Below are 22,281 nucleotides of genomic sequence, written 5' to 3' on the forward strand. Positions count from 1 at the left end.
AGCTAGAACAGTAGTTTAGGCTAAATTTAGATGTGTTTCAGCCATACCAGACTCACTGAAATCACTAAGAATTTTTAGTGCAATTGGAAATAGTATTTGGCCCCAAGTGCCACAGAGTACAAATGATGTATTTCTGCTAATTTTTATTATTGCTGATGGTATTTTTTAATTGTTTAGCATACAAAATTAAATTAATGTGGGATAAAATACTGTTTTCTTTTCTAGATTCTGCTCTTCAGGAATAGTCAATGCCTAGTATTATGGTTTTTATGTAGATATTATAGATTAAAATAATCTTGTTTAAAAATTACTGTTTACATCTTCCCTTTAAATTTCTTAGGAAGCTTAAATTACATGCCAGTCATACTATAATATCCAAAAATTACTTTCCAAAAAGTAAAAGTGGTTGTCAACAAAAAAGAAAAAAAATCACTGTCAGAAGCCAGGAAATCACCAAGCAAGCCTGCTAATTATTCTTAATGGGCAAGATGAGCACATTAAGAAACAAATGAATACATCAGTGAAATGTAATTGAAAATCGACCTGGCAATAGTGCATTGCATCTGAGAATCTGCCTTTGTATTATCATCATCATCATAATTATTGTTGTTTTTGTTGTTGTTATCTCTATTCAGTGAGCGTAACTAACAGCTTTGCTTTGTGAAGTCTGAAGCTTTTCAGGATTTGATTTTTCTTTTAATTTTTGACAATCTTCATATTATTCTCCATTTCATACTGCCACATGAAGTATTCACTATGTATGTTTTCAATACCTATATTAGGATATGTTATTGAAATATAACAAGTTAATTTACAAATATGTTAATTTCAAATTATTGTTGTCATTTTAGCCATTTAACTGTGAAATATATAGCTATATTTTATACTAATCAATGGTCTTATGCATGAGGTTTATGGAGGTTTTTAAAAGAATAGTGTGATTTGAGTTACTAGTCCATATAAAAGATTTCACTCTAACTCCCTCCTTTTGCTTATCATGGGCGGATTTTAATTGATTAACAGATCATTTATATTGCAAAATCAATAAAGTAAAGACAGATGTTACTGCTTTTGCAGCTTTATTCAAAACTTTGTTGTTGGTTTAGTGTGTTTTGTCTAAGTTCTTTCAGGATCATTTAAATAAAGACAGTATTAAAAAAATACAGATATTTCAAGTGAATAATAAACATATACATACACAAAGTTATCAGATTAATCCCCCTTTGTAATTTTGGATGATATGCATTCAGATACAAATTTTACAACTTAGGTGATATCTATGACGTAGTCAGTTGTGAACACCAAATTCTGTTTCCTCAGAACACTGGAAGCATCTATACTCAGTTCGACATGCCCAAATCCAAGGAAGAGGTTCAGTTTTAGTAGAAATCATCTCCTGTTTCAGAGAGGCTGTGTACCTTCTGCCTTAGCTCTGTTGCACACTGTGCACTAGTGACTTGAACTACTGTCTGAAAGCATCAATAATACAAAACATTGTTGCAGTGCTCTATAATGGCCATTAAAATATAGTGTATGGATCTTTCAACAGTCCTGGGAAATTTAGGTTAGAAAGGTCATGTTCAGCCTGAATGCCTGAAGACATTGGGCTCATAAATTATTTAAAAAAGCTAGCATTAACACGTTTACAACAATTACTAATAGTTTTGCTCAGCTATGTAATTTAAGTGCAACGTAGCTAATCAACAACGTTACTTCTGCCTCTACTTAAAAATAGTATGCTTTGCTCATGGAATTATTCATGCCTTCCTTTTGCTTCACAGGTATGGACCATTAATTACTACTTCTTGTTGCATATTGTGGAAAAGATTTAAAAGGCATGTCCAAACTACAGAGATTTGTTTAAACCAGTTTTCTGTCATTCCATTTCTAGGTTTTGGCTTCACGAAATCTCAGTCGTCTTTTCTTTTACATTGTTTGGATAGAGGCTTTCCTAAAATAACTTTTCTTAAATAGCCAACTGTGTTGGGAAGGCAAATTATGTGATTTCAGCAAAGCAGGTAAAAAGATACATCGGTGATATTTTAAATTGGACTGACACCAGTGTTCATTTTTCATAAAAGAGCACTTGCAAAGAATTCAACATATTTTGTGCACGTAGAAACGTCCTCCTAACTACCATCAGATTTCCTGTACCTTAAATAAGAAAGAGGGATCATTGACATCTTTACCAAAAATGTCCGTATCATTAAGATAATTTTTTCTATTTGAGAGTGAATCGTTCAAATACATACAGATTCACACTGGGTGACATTTAGTATTCTCATAGTTTGTGGGTACTTGCTATACCTTTTCCTTCCAATGGCTTCTCATTAACCACAACTGATTGATTTATAAAGGTTATCTTCCTAGGCATAGATAACTGGGCACAGCTTCCCTGGAAACTTTTCATTGAGAGCCCTTGCTTTGGCCTGCCTGAATGGCTGCCCAAATTTGTGTCCTGATCTTCCAAGCTGAAAGAAGCTGAGACATGAGGCTAAGGCATTGAGACATGAGGCTTGAGGTGCTGTTGCGGTACTTATGGGGGAAAAAGGCATTTATTGCTTTATACTACCTTTTATGGTGGTTTCAATCCATTCTCAAGAAAGCAAATGAGCTAGAAACTCCCTTGCCGATAGGTTAAGGTGCTCCTGTTGTGTGTTGGATTTCACCCAGACAGAGCCACGAACAAAGGTATATGTCTTGTGGCAGGGCAGGTACTCAAAACCCATAAGTATCCAAAACCTCAACACTGTGATTTAGTGATACAGTCAAAAGCAGCACAAACTAAACTGGACATTAAGTGACCATGCTGAAAAATTTCTCTTCACCATGGTTGTAATTCTTATATTTGTAAACAGTAGTTGCCTTTAAAAGTATACAAGGTATGGGAAGTCTTTCAGTTCCCTCTATAGCTACAGGCTAGCAATTCCTTAAATGAAACAGTAAGTAGAGGTAGGCTGCAAGAGCAAGTTGCTGCATAGCTATATGGCTGCTGTGCTGGAGTAGCAATGTAAAATTTATGCTTCTGAAGAAAGACTGACTCAGGCAACGAAGACCAAACAGATAATAGACATTATAAAGTTATTAACAATGGAAAAAATCTTTTTTATTCTTTTTATTCTTTTTATTACTGCACTTTTGTGGATGATTCTTAACAAATATACTACAGATGTAAGTGAGATCATCACAAGAAACCAAAATGCAGGAGTATTTAAGGCTCAGAAAGTGTCAAGCTGGTAAGATTCTACTAAACTGTTTTACTGATTCTTGCATGTAATTGTGTATTTAATGTAAATGTGAAATGTATGCAAAAGTGTGAAAGTGTGACCTATATTACTGATGCTGACACAGATGTATATACAATATAAGTAGGTAACTGATGCAAGACAGAAATTTGGAAATATTAAAAAAAAAATTAATTGCTTTTTAACATAGCACGTACGGTATGATTAATCTTGGTGACAGAACCTCTCTTTCCTTTTAAGTTTGTTTCATGTACACTGTCTCTTCAAGCTGTGGTTTATTGCATGGTTGAAATTTGGCCGCTTCAGAGTCACCCTTACCCATTGTACTGAATGTGAGGCTTGGAATGAATGTACCTAAATGACTGGCAGGTTTAATTTTAAATAGCTCCGAGAATTCAGGGTGGCAACAGATCCTAATTGCCTGAGGTAGATGTTGTCGGAGCATCCATGGGAGGTGTTTTGGTCATTCTGTCCATGCAATCAGTGTCATGTTGTCACTGCAAGGACAGATGGGGAGCACGGGAGCCAGGCACAGCGTGCTGGGACCCTTCTCTCATTGACTATGTCCTAAGGCACAGGAAACACCCAGCATTTTTCTCATAGTGCATCGGCTCTGTTGTCTCCGAGTTAGCCCTGAAGGCATGCTCTGGAGGGTGAGCATTGTAGAGGTTCAGAGAATTCGGTTTAGATCATCTTCAGGGCCCTTCCTGAGCCATCCTGTAATAGGTGGCACGGCTGAGGTTAGCTGTTATGCTGTCTATTTCATAGAGGCATCTCCAGGTACGGTAGGGACTGAAAGCAGCTGAAAATTTGAAGAGCGTTTATCTCTTGTAGTATTTTAAAAGTAAATTGTAAAGTACTTCCCATTCATGGTATAGGGTTAAGAATTAGAACATCCTTAGATATGGCTGTGCACTCTTATTTGTGGCTCTAAATCTTCTTTTTTTGATGATTCTCATTCCAGAAGGGCTCTCAGTCCTTCTCAAAGTGACAAAAGTAAAGCTGAAAAAGGGCTGAGAAAGGCACGCTGTTACAGCAGAATAAGCTTATTAACATAGAGGGTTAAACCCATACAATTTTAATGGCTATCATTCACATCATTTATCCCTATGCTTATGTAGCCATTCTGTGTAGAGAAGTTCTTTTAAGTGAGCACTTAGGGTTAGAAAAATTCTGCCTTCATTAGGGTGTACGTGCATATAACTTAGAGATATATCTCTGCATCCTAATAAGTGCCTGCCAAGTAGACAAAGGCCACGTGGGCCCCAGGAGTGGTCTTTCAGGTTCCATGTGCTGAACGCTTCTTGTGAGCAGCCTCAGACTCTCATCCCTGCTGAGGTGAGGCTGTGTGGTACGTCCATCCAGGAGCTTTGATTTTGTAGATTTCCAATTGCCGTCTACTTTGTATGAGATTTCAGATTTCATCCTTTGTCAGGACTTCAAACCTGGTCTTTTAGATATCAATCAAAAGCACATTTTCTACCCTGTCCTCATTTACATTTATCTAATGCTTAAGGTCATTTGTGATCATTTGAGTGTATTTCAGCATATGGAATCAGTGAATAATAGATTTCAGCCTCACGCTGTGAAGAAAGATTGTGTTTTTACAAGACATGATGTTGTTTACTGGGTGTTAATAATCACTAATTAATAAACATATCTAGACATCATAAAATGTTGCTTTTTAAGGAGTAAAAATGTCAAGTGTTTAACTTCTTGAGTGCAATAGCATTTGGGGCCTTATTTGCATAAATAAAATAATTAAATTACAAAAAGTGAAGTACTATATCAAAACATAAGGCTCATAATAAACACATACTTCGATTTTTAGTTCTACATTCTTAAAGCTTTTGTGGATTTGTTGCAACAGTGTAAAGCTTTATAAAATAGGCATTCAAATGACTCTCTAATTCAAAAAACAATTATAATCTTGCATTTCTCTATATTATACACATCAATAATTGATTTCTCCCGTAAAAATTAAGGTTATGCTTTGGTTAGTTATTTGAGAAGTGCTAATTGATGGATCAGTCCTTCAGATTCAGTAATGACGTGATGAAGGCAGTAACAAAGTTATTTGATCATTTCTCAAGGCCTTGAAGAAACTAAAAGGCTGATGTAAAATCTGAAATACTACCATAACCCTGATTCACTTTTCCTACAACTGAAAATCTTAGCTATATAATGACAATGGGATTGAAAAAAAAACCAAAACCACAAGGAAGCATAGTGCTTTGTCAGGAAGAATGCAGCACTGGCATGCAAAGTGAAATTAGATTACTTCTTTTATATTGATCAGAGCTTGCAGGCAAATTAATATGGTGATGTATTTAAGTGACTTACTGTAACATTAATTTAAGTTAGAGAAGGTATGTTCCTCACTCTTACGTATCATTTAAACAGCATCCAGTCTTCTAACTTTGCACAGTGTCCAGTGCAAAGTTACAAGATTTTTTCCATATGAAAGGTAATTCAGGATAGACCCTTCTCACTGCACCCTCATCTCACTTCGGGATCTTGTACCCTTTAGCTTGCGCGTGGAGTAGAAAATATCAGTATGAGAGTCAGTTTGTGATTGTTCCAGACATTTAAGTCTAGACTTGGAAAATATGCCAAAAAATGTATGGTACAAAAAGGAGCAATCCAGTATCAGCCAAGAGAAGTTAGATTAGGACAGCCTGCCATACATTTATTTATTTAGATTTATACAAAATGCAGTAAATGAGCACTTATCTCTCTGCCAACTCTTGATTATTGTTTAAAAGTACAGTAATGTAAGCCAAACTGGCAGTTTGTCATATTATGTGTTATAATGTAATAATAGATATTTAGTAAACAGTTTACTTCAGCAGTGGATCTACGGTTCTATGTCTATTTTTAGCTTCCATGAGTATGTTCAGAATTTCTTCCTTATGCTTACTGGAAATAGGTACAGTAATGCCACCAAGTTACTAGTAATGACTTGCCATACTTAGGTGAATTATTAATACCGTGTATGAATTTGATTATTTTTTTCACAGTTCAAAAATTGTCCGTGAATCACTTTAAGTTTACCCCATAACTTAGCATAAGAGTTATGCTGGTAACTGTCTTTGTACCATCAACTGTTACTAGTTTGACATGCATCATATCATTGTTTTGAACATGTCTACCAATGACTAAATGTGCAATAACAATCATAGAATCTCAGGTCTTTTTCTTCTCTTTATTTTAATGTGGAAATCTTCCCAAAGCAGGGGTTTGGTTTGTAGATTTTTGAAAAATTGTTATTATTAATAATGTCATGATGGAAAAGCTTTATCAAAGAGGAAGGCTTGCAGTAGATTCTAAAGGTTAACAGACTGTTTGTCTTATCTGCCAGCAAATTTGTTCTTCCATCAGGTTCCCTTGTCTGGGAAGACCGAATCTGTTAAGAACAAAATTTGTATACTTATTGCTGATATGGGACCTGTGAGTTTTAGGTGTGGACAAGTCTATTGTTTTGCTAAGAGCTGCCTCAGAGAGATTACATTCCACCTAAGAGTGTAAACAAGTACAAACAACAAGTCAGTCAGAGAAATGTTTATGGTGTGATGCACCCTTTGATTTGATTAGTAATAATGAATCATATACTTTGTTCATTCTATAATCGACATATATGGGCGGGTGACCAAAAGTGACAACTCCTTCTCCCTAAAGGTTAACAGATAAGTTATAATCTGTTATCCAAGATTTTAGTGTTGCAATGAATTTGCAAACTTCTGGAATTAAACCTAAACAGAAAAAAGGCCTTTCTAAAGGCTAATTAGTGTTCAGTATAATAGTAGGATGAGGTCTCAATGACAGAACACTGAACTATATAGCCCTGATTCCATCCTTGTATTAATTACCTCTTTCTCTGTAACTGCCAACATGTGAATATTTTACCTTACTGCAATGTTCTTCAGATATGCTGGCTTTCCAACCTTTCTGTTTTCAACTGGCCATGTAACAGGTTCCATCAGCGCAGGACAGCTTTTATAAAGACTCCTACTGTGCTTTCAGTCATCAAATTGACCCAAGTGTTGCTAAATGAAAACTTTTTGAAAGCATACTTATTGAACTTGTTGTGTTTGTCAGCTTAGCAACCCTAAAGGAATCCCTTTCGTCCAACTACATTTCCAGTCTCCCCATGTAACACCCTTGTGTGCACAGCATCTATTGGCAAGGAGGAAGATGCCAAAAGGAACATTTCTTGCTCTTTGGTTAGAAAGAAAAAGCTCCCGGTTCCTGCTGTCTTCATTTGATGACTTTACGTCCATGTGGGAAGAAACAACAAATGGTCTGTCTGTTCATGTCAATTGGGAATTTGTAGCTCTCTATCACAGAAAACTCAACTCAGGTGGAAACCGTTCCGTATCTCTGATCATACTTGCCCTTCTCTCTATCTTTTACAGTTTCAATCCACTCCTTTTCACATGAGGGTGAGCAGTAGTGCATTCAAAATGTGTGTAAATGATAGATATATGGAATAATTATGCTTTCTGTTCCCCTTCTGAAAATGCCTAACAGTGATTTTCTTTTTTGACTGCAGTTGAGCGCTGAGCTGATATTTTCATGACACTGTCTGTCACAACATCAAGAGCTTTCCAGTGATGGTCAGTTCAGAGACCTTCCTTTTCTTTATGAAGCCAGAATTATTTTTCCTGTTGTGCACTTTGCATTTATATACACTGAATTTCATCTGTCGTTTTATTGTCCAATTACTGTTTCATCCTTCTTCAATTCTGTAGTCTGCTCTTTTCCTTATTATATTGTGTAACTTCTTAACATCAGCAAACTTTGCCATCTCAGTGCTCATCTCTTGTAAACACATTGAATAGAACGGGTCCCAGGAGAACTCCATTGATTATCTCCCTCTATTGTGAGAACTGACCATTTACTACTACCCTGTTCCCTCTCTTTTGTTCTATTATTTAGCCATGCCAGCACTCTTCTCCAGTGGCTGTCTACTTTCCTCAAATGTTGCTGGTGAGGATTTTTGCCAATAGCCTTTTGGAAATCAGAAGCAACCTGTGTTACCCATATCACCCTTACCTGAATATTATTATAAAGCAGGACTTCCTTTTACAGGAGACATATCAAAAAAGGCTTCTGTGGTGAAATTGTCTTCCCTTTCTTCTGCAGTGAACACTGACGCAAGGAGTTAAGTTCACCTGTCTGAAATGTTGTTATCCTCTGTGAGTGCTCATTCTGTACCTTGATTATCAGGTGGCAGGAAGATTTAGAACAAAAGAAAGAGTACGCTCATTTTTGGCCTGCCTAATTTTATTAGTATACTTAATTTTCCAAGTTTGTGATCCTTTCTTCATTTGGGTGCAACTTCAACTTTTGGAGGAATGACACCTTGTTTCTGGTAACCTTTACTGTTTGGCCATACCAGCTGACTTTCACCAACTTCCAAGCCTCGCCTACTTGTGTATTTCACCCAGTTGTGTTGACTTAATAAAGTTGCAATTTATTTTAAATTGCATTGTAGTTTTGTCTGTCTTCTTTGTGTGACCAGATAAAAATATATAAAGATAAAAAACTGAGACATTAGAAAGCTTTGTAGAGAAATTTCTGTGTATTTGGAAGAACAGGGAGAAAAGCTAGGTGCTAGCTAGAAGTATAGCATTGCATTACTTTAAATAATTCTTGCTTAATTTCTTCCTATTTTATGATGGTCTCCTCTTAGCTTAAAAACCATGCTTTTGGTAAAACTATTCCTTTTGTACTTGCTTGGACTGGACAGAAAAACTGGGTGGAGACCACTGATGGGAGGAAACTTACATTTTTCTTCACAGAGCTTTAAAGGAAAATGTCCATGAGATGTTAGAATCGAAGATTATTTGTTTTATTCCTATGTTCTTTTGTGTATCCATCTTTTTAGCCAACTTCTACAGTGTTTCCTGGTTCACATTTTTACCATTGTACCTTTGTGTACCCTTCCTTGTCTACCTCGGCTCTTCCTTAATAGGCAGTCATCGAGTACCTTTTACACGCTTTCAGTAGGCTCTCTCCTTCATAGGCACTCTCAGCTTGTCTTTGCCACAGACATAGGGAAGTTGAGACAAACTTTATATTTTGACAAAATGATGCTTACAGTGTTATCTATGTTTATTTCATTAATATTCAGTTGTTCAAATGTTAACCAAAGATGCTGAAAATGAATGGGGTTCAGGAAAGAGGCAGAAGATTGAATCAGGGTCTGGAAATGAGAGAGTTAAAGAGCTCTGTTTACTTAACTTGTCAAAGAAGTGACTTGATTGTTAAGAAATGAATTGATTTTGATCTGAAAGTCTCATGTGGGGAAAAAAATCTTTAATAGAAGATCACTCTTTAATCTAGCTTACAAGTACCTAACAATGTAGAAATTGAAGCTAGACAAATTCAGTCTAGAAAAAAATGAGATTTGACAGAGAGTATGATAATACATTAGAACATCTTTCCATGGGGGAAGTGGTAGTTTCTTAAACAGTGAATGTGTTTAAACCAAGTTGGATATCTTTCTCAAACGTTTCCTGAGATATATGGGCTTGATAAAGAAATTTGAAATCTTGGATGTTTGTTGTGGTCCCTTCTGCCCTCAGAATTTAAGCACCTGTGAGTTACATCTTCTCTGCTGTTTTTTATTTTTCCCCCATTCAGTCCTTCTGGACCTGTCTGGTTTACTTCACATTCTTTGTTTTTTTCCTTCTTGTTCCCTTGATTATCCTCCTTGTATTTATGGATAGACTATTTTCCATAGAGCACGAAACTGTCTTCTTTTCCTTCATATTTTTACAGGAAATGAACTTTTGCAAAGCTTTCATTCGCTGATCCTACCAGTACGGTTCTGCCACATGTGCTTATGCTGTCTTGCATTTTGAAATTATGCATTTTTTTAATGCCATATCAGTATGAATTAGAATGTGAGACCCATCCATTTTGTGCATAATGTACTACATGAGCCTTGCTAAAAACAGTAGTCAATCTCCTAAATAGAGACTGATTTATAATGTATTGATGTAGAGGAGGGACGCAAAAAGGCAAATTCACAAACACCAGTGGTATTTTTTTATTAACAACATTTTTATACAAGATATTATCACTTAGTTTAAAAAAATAGCCACACTTGTGCTGAATGTTGGGCTGTGTTGTGTCTACAAAATTGAAAACTTTATTCTGCAACAGTTGTATTTACATGCAGTGTACTACTTATGTCCCAAAAAATTAGGAGCTTGTGATATGCAGCAAATGTGTAAGTGTTAGGACTGTTATTTTTGAAGACAAAACTGTAATGTTTCCATCTAAATTTTAGCAAAATGTTGTACAGAATAAGAGAGAGAAAATATGTTCTCGGCATAAGGGAAGGACTTAACTTTATCATACACTTTTAAAAAGGAACTTTTAGGCAGGAAAACCTAAATAGAATCATAGAATGTCTCAAGTTAGAAGAAAGCCATCGTTGATTTTGGTGTTTTTTCTTCTTTTGTATTACCACATTAATGTGATGAGGTTTCATCATGAATTGTTGTACCAGGCATTGTATAAACACAGAGCGAAAAGACAGTTTGTGTTAGAGAATCTGTGTTCTAATATACATAATAATCTACATAAATATGGTGAGGAAGGATAACAAGGATAACTGTAGTCAGCATGATAGACACAGTTGGAGGCACAAGAGCAGCCGAGCCTCTTTTCAGTTTGTATAGGTACTATTTTAAAGGAGAGTTTCAAGGATAATGGAGTATGTTTGTGAATGTTCATGGACAACATAGTGGAAGAAAATTGTAAAGGTGCTTGCTTGAGAAGTTAAGTGGAAGATGTAGACTGACGTTAGGGCTGATTAAAGAAGGGACTTGTCCTTTCAATATTGAATGAGAGATAAAATAGGGAAGTGAAATGTTGTGAAGCATTTGGAAAAGGAAGACTTGCGACTTACCTGGAGGAGTACCAAGAGAAAGGTGACAAGATCAGGGTTGTAGGCAAGAAAAACAATCTTTGCAGCAGCCTACTGAATAAATATTAATAGGGCAAGACTGCATTTTCCAAGAGCAGAAGGAACAATATTGTGATGTTACGATGTAAGTGATGATGACATGGTCAAGAGTTTAAGTTGAGTGGGTAGATAAGAAACTTCTTAGAGATGCTATGTAGTGAGAATAAGCAAAATCCGAACAGAGCTGAGGTATGCAATTATAGAGGAAGGTCTAAGCTAAGTCTAGTTTATAGACTGGAATTAATGGTTATGTCCGAAGGGATCAAGAAGAGACAGTAACAACAATGCCTTGTACTTTAGAGGTGATGAGCTTCTCACTCACTGAGGCTGTGAAAAATACTGAGTTGTAAGTCTGGATAGACAGTGTGAAGTAGAGAGGTGGGTAGTTGGGTTTAGCTTTTATGGATGAGATAGCCCAGAAGTATAATTCAGAGGAAGAACAGGTTGAGGTGGAACATTGTGAAATTATCAGAAACATGGGAAAGGTTTGAAGATAATCTTTAGAACATTGAAAAAACGGTGAAAGACAATTAAAAAAAAAAACAACAACAACAAAACCAAACAAAAAACCCCAAACAAACCCATAAAATAGTAGAATTAAAAATTCTGATTAATAGTATGATTTTACTGACCTGAAGAGAGTAGAAACATCCAGGCAAATAAGGATAAAATGCAGATTCGGAGCCTAGCTCAGAAAAATCATCAGTATACTTTGACAAGAGTAGGTAAATGACGTGGAAGTTGCTGAAACCTGCAAGGAGAAATTAGAAGAATTAGAAGAATTTGAAATTAGAAGAAATTGTCCATTGACAATTGTAAATATCACATTCAAACAGCTTCAAAATGTGAGAGGAAAGGGAGAATGGTTGATGTTGGTTACCTGTGATTGAAGATTTAACCTTGGTCCCTTCAAACCAGGTATGCGCTGTAGGGAATGAGATAATGGATAAGAATACAAAGCAAAGTGAAGCAGTGAAGGTAAGAAAGGCAGAAGGTGAAAGAAGGTGGAGAAATAAGAGCAACCTAATGAGAATATAATGAGAAAGACGGGGAAATGATAGTAGGCAAATTTGCAAGATTCCTCAGAGGAGTTGTAATGATAGGTGTACACATTGCCTCTGTCACTAAATTAAAATTCATCTTCTTGATCTTTATACAAAACTGAGGAATCTCAAATAAAGATCAAAGTGTGGAGAAACATCCTGATGATGCCTTTTGTTAATGTGTTAATGAACTTGCTTGGTTAATGTCATAGAAAAAGTCATATAAACCTCCAGACAAAACCTTTTACCTGAACCTGTACACTTACCAATGATAATGCTTTTCAAAGACTGAAGCCTAAATTAAAATATGAAAAGAAGAGGTGGGTAGATAAGGGTTCTTGGTAGCTGTTCATCTGCTAAGTGGGACAAATTTTATTATCTTTATTAAAACTACTAATATATTTTGAAGCAAGTAAGGCTTTTGTGTCTTTTGTCCTTTCTTCTAATTTTGATTTTTTGTCTTTGTCTGCACAACTACTTTTCTGCTAACTTGAGAGCTACTCTATCCTATGCCATTCATCACAAGAACATCTCAGAGGGACTTGGAAACGTTTCAAGTTTTAACAATCAGAGACTTAACCTGTTTTTTCTCATGTAAGTTACCTGCCTAGACACACTAGGAAGACAAACATTGAATAACAGAAGTTGAATAATAATAGTAATGAGGAATTTTGCATGAGAAATAAAAACCTGGTAAAATCAGGTCTTTTGTTGTAGATTGCTGAGATTCTTTACCAGTGTAAGAAAAAGAGTGTCGACATTTGTCAGGCTATCCTCCATAAATTAGAGTTACTATACAGGGAAAGTGCAGCCTTAGCTGCCATAGCTATTGCTGCAACATTTGCTATTTTGTTGTGGGGTTTTTTCTCTGAGGTATAAGGGGATACTTGGGGGTAAGTTGGTAGTACTTAAAGTCTCTGTTTTCTTAGTTGGTCTTTTTGTTGTATTATCATTACAATTCTTTTTGTCTTGACCTAATCACATTTTCTGGCTTGCTTGTCAACTTAAAAGATAAATCAGAGGGGGAAAAAAATAAATGTTTTGATTGTGTTGTGTGTTGTTTGGAGTTTTGTTTAATGAATTTGTTGCTTTAGAATGGTATAAGGTTGACAGCCTAGGAAACTGAAGCATCAGTACATATTTTCTCAGACTATTTCGATAGCATGCTTTATCCCTGACCTGGAAAAGCCACCTCTGCATGTGAGAGGATAGTTCATTCTCTGTAGCTCATTCAGTCCTTGTCCTTTTTGCTAGGACTGCCATCAAGATTGCTAATTATAGTAATAGGCTTGTGATGTGGGTACTTTTCCTCTGAAAACTGGTCAAATTCATTTGATACAGGCCATAAAGCAGCCATTAGCGGGTACCAAGTTTCAGCCACCATCAGTTTGACCTGAACAGTGCAGTAGTGTTTTTCCCTCGCATCCTATTTCATTTTTTAATGTTCTCGTAGCCAAAAAAAGCTCCCAAACCATTTTCTTTCCATTGGGTTTCAGAGCCTTTTCTGCTGAAACTGAGTTGCCTATTTTTAATTGCAAGAAGCTAAGCCTGCATGAGTTAAATAAGCCAGGACAAAATAACGTCAAGAGTGGGCTTTTACAAAAAAAACATTGAAGATGTGGCTTGGACAGAAATGGAGAGTAAAGCACATTTTTCACATTTGCAAAATAATTTCTGTTCTTAGTACTGTAGTGTCTTCCCTCAAAAGAAAGACATAATGTTATAGCTTTAAAACTTCTTATTTTGCTGCAAGTGAAGTAGATTTAGAAAATGTGGTTTATGTCCATTAATTTAGCATCACTGGAAAGGGAACACGAGGAAAGTATTAACAAGGCTTACATTTTTTTTCATGTTGGCACTCAACATGATGCTGGTGATTTAAAAGACTGCTTGTGGTATGGTATTTTTACACTTATGTCTATTTTTTTTTAAAGGAAACTTCATAACGACTGAGATTTTCAGATTTCTGTTGCTAACACTTTTCTGAGTTTCCTAGCAGTGCTTTTCTTCAAATGGAAATGCAATCAGCCCGTACTTCATAGTGCCTTCGGTCTTTCTTTCAGGTCTGACCACTAGGGCCAAGAGTCGCATCTTCAATAATCCCTGAAAAAATCTCGTTCCTCGCCCCCTTACTACATATAGATACATGCATTTAGGTACACATACACACATCTTTACCTTTCTCAGAACTGTTTTGCAATGTCAGTGTTTGGGTTACAAAAATGCGTATGGCTAGTCGAGGGTATTTGTATATGTCCTGGCCCTGATTCACTGCTTTCATTAGCACTAGAATTCAATTCTGATTCAGAATAAAGCTGATTCTGACATCAGTGTTAATGATGTAATAACGCTGACTCTGAGCAGAATTGTTTCTGATTCCATGATATGTGGGGGCATGTCTGCTTTCCAGGTGCAGGTGCAGGTGTTTGATTGCGGCTCATGCAAATTCATGGCAGCATTAAATGGGGAACAGTGTAGATATGGTAGCCCGGAGTTAGCTACCTGAACAGTTTTGGAGGTTGCAGCTGGTATTGAGCTTCACGTACCCTCGCTGTGCTTCACTTGCTAGTCCTACTTGCACTTGTCCAAAGATAACATGGATAACTATATACAGCTTGTAGTTGTGTCTCCCACCAACGTGCGTACACCCTGAGTGAGATCAGAATGAGTCCTCTTGGCATTTATTTTACAGAAATTATCCTTAATTTACATGGTCGTTTCCCCGGGGGACTAAAGATTTTCCTGTACCTTCTGAAAATCTATGGCAAAGTTGATTTTGAAAATCTTGTGTGTAAATTTATCATTGGCCTTTGCATAATTGTCATGTCTTCAGGAATGCAACTGTACTGGAGCTGGAGACCAAGAGCAGCCCTGGCGACAGATCAGGAAAATGGAGGATGACAGGCTTATGGCTGGATGTGGGGACCGTAGCACACACGTGTCCTCCCAACACCACACGTGCCAGTCACATTGCACCACTGCTCAAGTTCCTGGCAACTCATCAATTCTGTATTTTAGTCAGAGTTATGGTTTCCGAGCTTTTACCTACTCGCACAAACTCCTTTGAGCCTACAATAGGTGTCACAGAAAATGCTGTATTTTGGATGCTCAGTGGGAACCTTGACAGTAACATGAGAGAGGTTTGTTTTTTTTTCAGGAGGAGGCACCTGTGCTGCCTTCCGAACTGCATGTGTGAAGTATAGTAAATATATGGGTTAAAAAAATCATAATTCAAATCCCTATAGTGGTACTGATCAGATCTCTGTTTCTGTAGCAATGAGAACCAAAGGTGGCCTTTTAAGGCTCACAGTTCATCTACCAATTTCCAGTTCTGCTTCAGGATTCTTAAAGTATTAGAGTGCGTGCTTTAAACCCACAAAACTTACCTTTACCTAATTTTCACTATTCTAACCTAAGTTTCCACGGAAACAGGGTTGAAAAAGCCGCTGGTAGCCAGCAGGCAGCCAGCAGCTGAGAGTGAGAACTCTCCTTTGTCACTTTCCACTACTGGATGCCTGCTGCGTGCCAGTGTGCAAAGCTACCTAGGCTTCTAAAATCTGGAATACTTTCAATTTGAGGGGGAAAAATTAAATTAATCTACTCTTTTCTCTCTTTGGATTGTCACAGTAAATTCCAGGAGGGCAAATGGGCTAATGAGTCCTGCTCTGTTCGGTTACACTGAGCCCCACATAATCAAAGCTTTCCCAACCAAGTGGGCCTCTCCTTTCATAATTTCCATGTTTAAAAAGCGTTCTCTCTCAAATTTTGTGTCTGTGCACATGCATATGCATATAGTGGTATCTTATTTCTTTGTGGCTGTATATCTATCTGTCTCTGTGTTTACGAGCCTTTTTTGCATATTGTATAGTCGATGTATAAAATTTCCTTTTTTCTTGTATACTTAGGGAACATTTCTGAATGAACGCATTATAACTGATCCTCAGTTAAATATTGGAAGTAGGATGTGAATGGAGATGGCTTTTAACCAGAAGTAGATTATAGCTGCGGGAAGACTAAAGGGTCTATTTGGTCAAGACTCATACAAAACTGAGATAAGCATGCACAACCTGACAAGATCAGATTAGACCCTTCCCCCCACAAGTGCTTTTCCCATAAATATTTATCTACTTTCTATTATAAATAACCAGGAAATGAAAAAGAAGGATAGATTCTTTTTTTAAAAAATAGACTAGAAATAGAAATGCATCTTCAAATTTTCGGGGCAATGGTATTTTAAGTATGCAGTAAATTCCAGTACTAGCTGCTGTTTTTAAATGGGAGTAAAGTACTGAAATTCTTCGTGGCAGCTACATAAATGGGCAGCATTTATAAACAAAGAACTTCGCACATATGTGCCTTTTTGCCTACTGTTGGGTACCTTAGAATTAAATAACTTACCACCTATGAGAGAATAGGTGTTGACAGAGTCAGCACTGCTGTATTTTTTAAGCTTGCCTGAGGCAACATAGCTGGCATTGAAGTTAAGCTTGGCATTCTTTCACCCCGTCCCTCCTCCCTCCAGCCCAAGTGAATGCTCACTTCATCAATGAGAAACACAACTGACTTGCCTGCCAGATGTAAGGGAGATCCATGAATTCACATCTATTCTGCAAATTTGTGTTTCACTCAGATCGTCGGTACTTTGACTTCACTTCCTAACACAGAGGGGTTAAGGGGTAAAAATCTGAAGCCATACATGTGCCACTAATTCAGAAGTGCGTATTTGCTGGTGATCCACTCATCAGAGCCTGTGTGGATTGACTTTCTGTTATAATAAAAAATAGCTCTTTAACTTTGAGATTTAAAACCTTAAAAATGTACAGAATAATATATTTTTACATGCATCTTTGAACGTAATGAGTGTATAGTTTTTAAAACACTTCTGTGTCACATATGAATAATATTAATACTTTAAAAATCTCAAGATGAAAAATGTGCGTCCTTTTTTCTTTTCTTTTCTTTTTTTAAATCTTTTTTTCCTCTAGCATTTTACGATGGGATAATGAGACAGATGTCTCTCAACTGGAAGGACATTTTGACATTGTTATGTGTGCTGACTGGTAAGTACATAAAAATCATAAAACTCATGTTAGAAAAATAGCTTTGCTGGAGTAATTGTACTGTGCTGCTTGCTGATGGCTAAGCAAAGTCAACAAATGAAGCACAAAGCCACCTTAACCTCAACAAATTAATATTCATCTCCATGTGACAGTTATAAGGTAGTCTTCTATCACACAGTAACTTCTACCACATTATTTCCCAAAGATTGATTTTGAGAAGCATTTCCATTTTCTGGAATTGCCTCTGTTTCATGCTTGACGTATCAGTAAATGGACGACTTAGGCAAATTGCAAATAATTATGGCTCAGTGAGGAACAGTCTGGAGAAAAGGGAGTTTATCAACACAAACAGCTCAATTAGCTTACTTCTTAGGAAAGATCTGACTATTGATATAAAGGGATATATTTTTTGCTCCCTGGAAAATCTTTCTGAGGAAAAAAAGATTTTCAAAACCTTTCCCCCCCACCCATCACATTCTGTTTCTTAAATCAATTTGACAGCAATATTTGTAGACATAGGCTTCATATTATTTACACAGGCATGTGTTAATTGTAAGAGAATTCTTGGGAAAAAAAATGAGAGCATAGCACTTAATTTATGAAAATGTAGATACATGTATATTGTTTAATAATTTATGCAAATAGATTTGATTATTGACAAAACCCTTTTCTGATACTGGATTTGCAGAATTGTGCTGTGCTATATTTGCTGCATGCTAACTTTAAAAATGGTACATTATGAATAATTTCTGTTATATAAATGGAGACAATGTAAAAAGAGATGTGCAAATTTCATTTAGGAGAGTAGACATTTTTAAATGAACCTGTCTTTACTCCATTAATATTTGCTCTTGACCCTTTAAATGTCCAAAACAGAAATTGTTATTTATGTTTCGTTGCACATAACTATTGTGAGAGACCAGATTCTGAAAACAGGGACTTTCTAGGACAGTTCAGTTCAGCAGATTTCTGTACCTTACTCAGAACTAGTTAAAGGAAAAAGGCAAAGGAAAGTACGAAGCTGTCTATTGTCTTTTTAAACAATCTTCTTTATAAGTGGCTTCAGATAAAATATTCCTCTAAAGCTTTTTTTTCTTTTTTTTTTTCCTTTGATATTTTGTTATTTAAGCAAACTCTTCTTATTTCAGAAAAGTTACTGGTTTTGTGTAGTGCTGGAGAAAGTGTGTTTAGTCATCTTTTTTCCTTTTCCTAATGCCTATTTGTTGACAGAATGCAACAGTGCTTCATTTCTCTTAGCATTTAATTTCAGAAAAGTTCTTTGTTCCCAAAAAGGACAGAGAAGGGTTTCTAACTAATCGCTGATAATGTGCCTCAGAGATGCATCATCTGATTAAAATAAGGAGCTAAACAACACCATATGATTTCAGCAAGTAATTTAGTAAATGCCTTCCTCACCAAATATTAGAATGGATACTCCAGGTTTCATTGCACAGATGAAGTTAATGCTGGACAGGATTAGATCAGATTAAGTATGAAAGTCAGATCAGAGTGCTGGCGGACATGAGCGGGAGGGCAGCAGTCTTCTCGGAGGCTTAGACAAGGCTCACATATGGATGTTCTCCAGATTATGTGGGTGAAGCAAGGTCTTGCCAAGAGATTTAGAGTTAAATTTGTTCTTCACACAAATATCAAAACAACCTGGCTGTGCCATCTCTTGTATTCTTGATACTCACACCATGTCATCCTATTTGTGCTGGGAGTACAGCAGAGTGGAGCAAGACTTAAGTTGGTTTTTTTGGTAATATTCTTGCCTAATACTCTTCCCAGTCTGTTTGGAAATAGTGTAGTTTCTTTAGGAAACAAAGAATCAAACATGACAGGTAAATACATAATGCATTTGAAATCCCTGCATTTTGTACATTTATTTTGAAGCACTTAAGATGCAGGTAAGTGTATAAATATTTATAGATTTCTAAAAAATAAATAGAAATGTGCAGGTTAGTTTAAAGTACCTGTTTTTATTCACAAATTGTCTCTATTTTCTTATTGCAAGTGCCCATATATATAGTTTAATAAGCATGAAAATCCTTTTATTCTTTGTTTCTTTTAGAAATCATTCTTTTAGTTATGGACACTAGGTTTTCTGGTACATGAAAAGGCTGGGGAAAAAAATGTTCCATGTTTTATCAAATTTGAATCTTCTTTTCATTTTCATGTATTCCTCTTCCGAGATATAGAATTGACTTGAGAACTGTTGGCAGGATTTTTGCTCTCAGTATGAATTTTTGGGGCTGCCATTGAAGAGGAAAAAAAAAAAAATCTCTTTTCTTATAGCTCCTCGGCTGAAACCTGAAGTATGCAGTGATAAAAAGAGATAGAATAGATTGCATTTAGTTTAACACCATCATATAGCTCATTGTCAGTCAATAAAATCTGGGATTAGAACAGAGAACTAGAAAGCAAAAAATCTGAGTTCAAATATTAGGTACATGGATAAAATTTTATTGAAGTATTTCCAGCAAGGGTGATATTGTCTGATTCTCTGAATAGCTAACCAGTGGTACTGCTTGATCCCATTTACATGAAAACAAGCTCTATTCATAAACATATTCCAAATCCACATGGAGGTTCAAGTAAAAATGTACATGATTACAACAAGCAGCGATATGTTTATATTCATATATTTACAGTTAGACTTTCATAAACCTTGTGTGCAGAGGTGGAAAATAAGTTATTTCCCAGAACAGACAGTCTATTAGTTAACAGCTAAATTTAGTAGTTCAACTAGATTATAAAATAAATAAGAGGCAAACTGTGAAAGCTAGTCATTATTTAACCATTCAGGATTTTGACAATAAAAATAATTTCATGGTTCAGCAAAATAACTTGTAAAATGTCAACTATGAGGTAAAAATAAGGAAAAAAAAAATCTTGGTGAGGCCACACGTGGGACAAAGGTACACTGGAGAAACTACTGAAATAATGGAATTTTTAAAGCCTATCCACCCACCTCATATTTTTGAGAGGGAATTTTCAGGCCAGGTGAGGGCTGCCAGAATTTTAGACTTTCATTTGACCTACCCTTGTGGATATAAATTCATACAGGTGCTGGATTTGTGAGTATGAATAGAGGAGGAGAAATAACAGGCCTGTATGGACAGGCCAAAACCAAGACTCTTCCAAAGCTCTTGAGAGCCTCAGATCTCTGATTATTTAAAAGGAAGCGTGTATCTTTTTCTTTATTGACAAAAAGGTTGCTGAGATTTTTAGTCGAAGGAGAGAGTCAAGGCCAGTAGGACTGAGCCAACAGAAGAATCTTTGTCTTTCCCATTCTTGTGAAACCAGTTTTCACAAATAATTTTAATGCAGAGACAGTATAAGTTCTAGATCCCCATATCACTTTGGAAATGCATAATATCCCACTTTACTTACTTTGCCTTATTATATGAGCCAGGGGAGGAGGGGGGGAGGGGGCAGCTATCCCATATTACTTTCACGGCTGAGATTTTTGCTGAAGTCATGGGGAGTTGTGGATTCACCAGAAACATAGAACTGAACTGAAAGTATTCTTTATGTCAGCCATGTAGTTGAAGGTGAACAAAAAGATAAATGGCTCTATACACTAGGCACTGTACATGAATATAATCATGTCTGAAGTACACATATAAATTAAGCTCTTTTACCAATTGCAAAGTATGCAAAAAGAAAAATACTTTCACATCATAGCATATAAAATGTAAATATATGCCCCTTGTTGCGAGGCACAACTTAAAAGGATATCAGCATGAAGCAAACTGAGAATCTACTTGTTTTTTTAATTTGCTTCCTTATAGCTTACTGTCACTTCTCTGCAGTTTTGGTATAAGCTTCCATTTTGGTTTTAATGGTAATTTAAAATTAAAAAAAAAAAAAAATACAAGAAAAGAGAGGTGGTAAGATTGCCTGCCTGTTCATCCAGATTTCACAGGTTAAGAGCACTGCCTAAACAAAGGCCGAATCATAACCTGTGGTTTTGCCTCTTCAGTGCTGTGATCTGAAACTTCCTTGCTGACCCGAGAAACCCTTGCTATTCCTGTCCTAAGCTGCTGCTTTCACAGCATCCTTACTACATAAACATGAGACATTACCACTAAAGTAATGGCAAACCAAGCCAAATTTGAATTGAGATATGAGAACTGAGTAAGAATGGTTTAGAACAATACATTATTGAATTTTACTGAGCTGTTGTGAGCTTTAAAGGATTCTCTCTGGTACATTTTCAGTATGCTGCGGTAATGTTTAGTCATACAAATTCTACTGGTAAGAGAAATTGTGTGACTAAATCTCCTTGCATGGGCCAAATCCTGTGCTGGCCCTGTCTGCAGCACAGATTATCTAACAACTTCTTCGGGATTTTCCCCATTCAAGGCGTCCTCCGACTCAGAGGGAGGATAGAGATGTTCCCTGGAGTCACTGCATTGCACTAGCATTGCTTCCAGGCTTCTCTACTCTCTCTGGTCAGAGTATGTGGCTCACAGAGCAATAGACTGGAGACGGCAATACTGGAGACTATTTTCAATTGACGTAGGTCCTGTTCACAGAGACAGGCCTTTGGGAGGGCAGGGATGACTGGGGAGCAGAGACAGGGCAACTGTCCCAGGTTATCTGGGTTTCCTACGCTAAGGGGGCTAAGATTTTACCTCCCATATCACCAAAATATCAAGTGGGAGTTGGACAGAAAAGGTATTATTGAAGTTGTTTAGTCTCTTGGCAGGTCATGTTAACGTTTTAAGTTCTCAGACACTCAGTTTCTGATGAACAAAGGCCTGTGGTTCTCTCATTGTAAAGGAACAAGATTGGTAGCAGCAATTGTGCCCCTATCTCACTGTAAAAAAGAGAGAATGCTATGCAGGTTCATGAAAAAAGAATTTTAGCACCGGTAAGCTGCCTCAAAATTGTGTTTCCACTACACTGCTTTCAAAAATAAAAATATATAAGTGCATTTTTCATTT

General features: G+C 36.5%; 1 protein-coding gene across 1 annotated transcript in view; it reads left to right on the top strand.

Moving 5' to 3' along the window:
• CAMKMT (calmodulin-lysine N-methyltransferase) overlaps positions 1-22,281 on the top strand; it is a 219,095-nt gene that overhangs the window by 181,897 nt on the left and 14,917 nt on the right. The window contains exons 6-7 of the mRNA XM_009880642.1: positions 3,170-3,236; positions 17,255-17,329. Coding sequence (XP_009878944.1) covers positions 3,170-3,236; positions 17,255-17,329 — 142 coding nt within the window. The remainder of the gene's footprint in view (positions 1-3,169; positions 3,237-17,254; positions 17,330-22,281) is intronic.

Source organism: Charadrius vociferus, unplaced genomic scaffold (genome assembly GCF_000708025.1).
Source record: "Charadrius vociferus isolate BGI_N301 unplaced genomic scaffold, ASM70802v2 scaffold192, whole genome shotgun sequence".
Lineage (NCBI taxonomy): Eukaryota > Metazoa > Chordata > Aves > Charadriiformes > Charadriidae > Charadrius > Charadrius vociferus.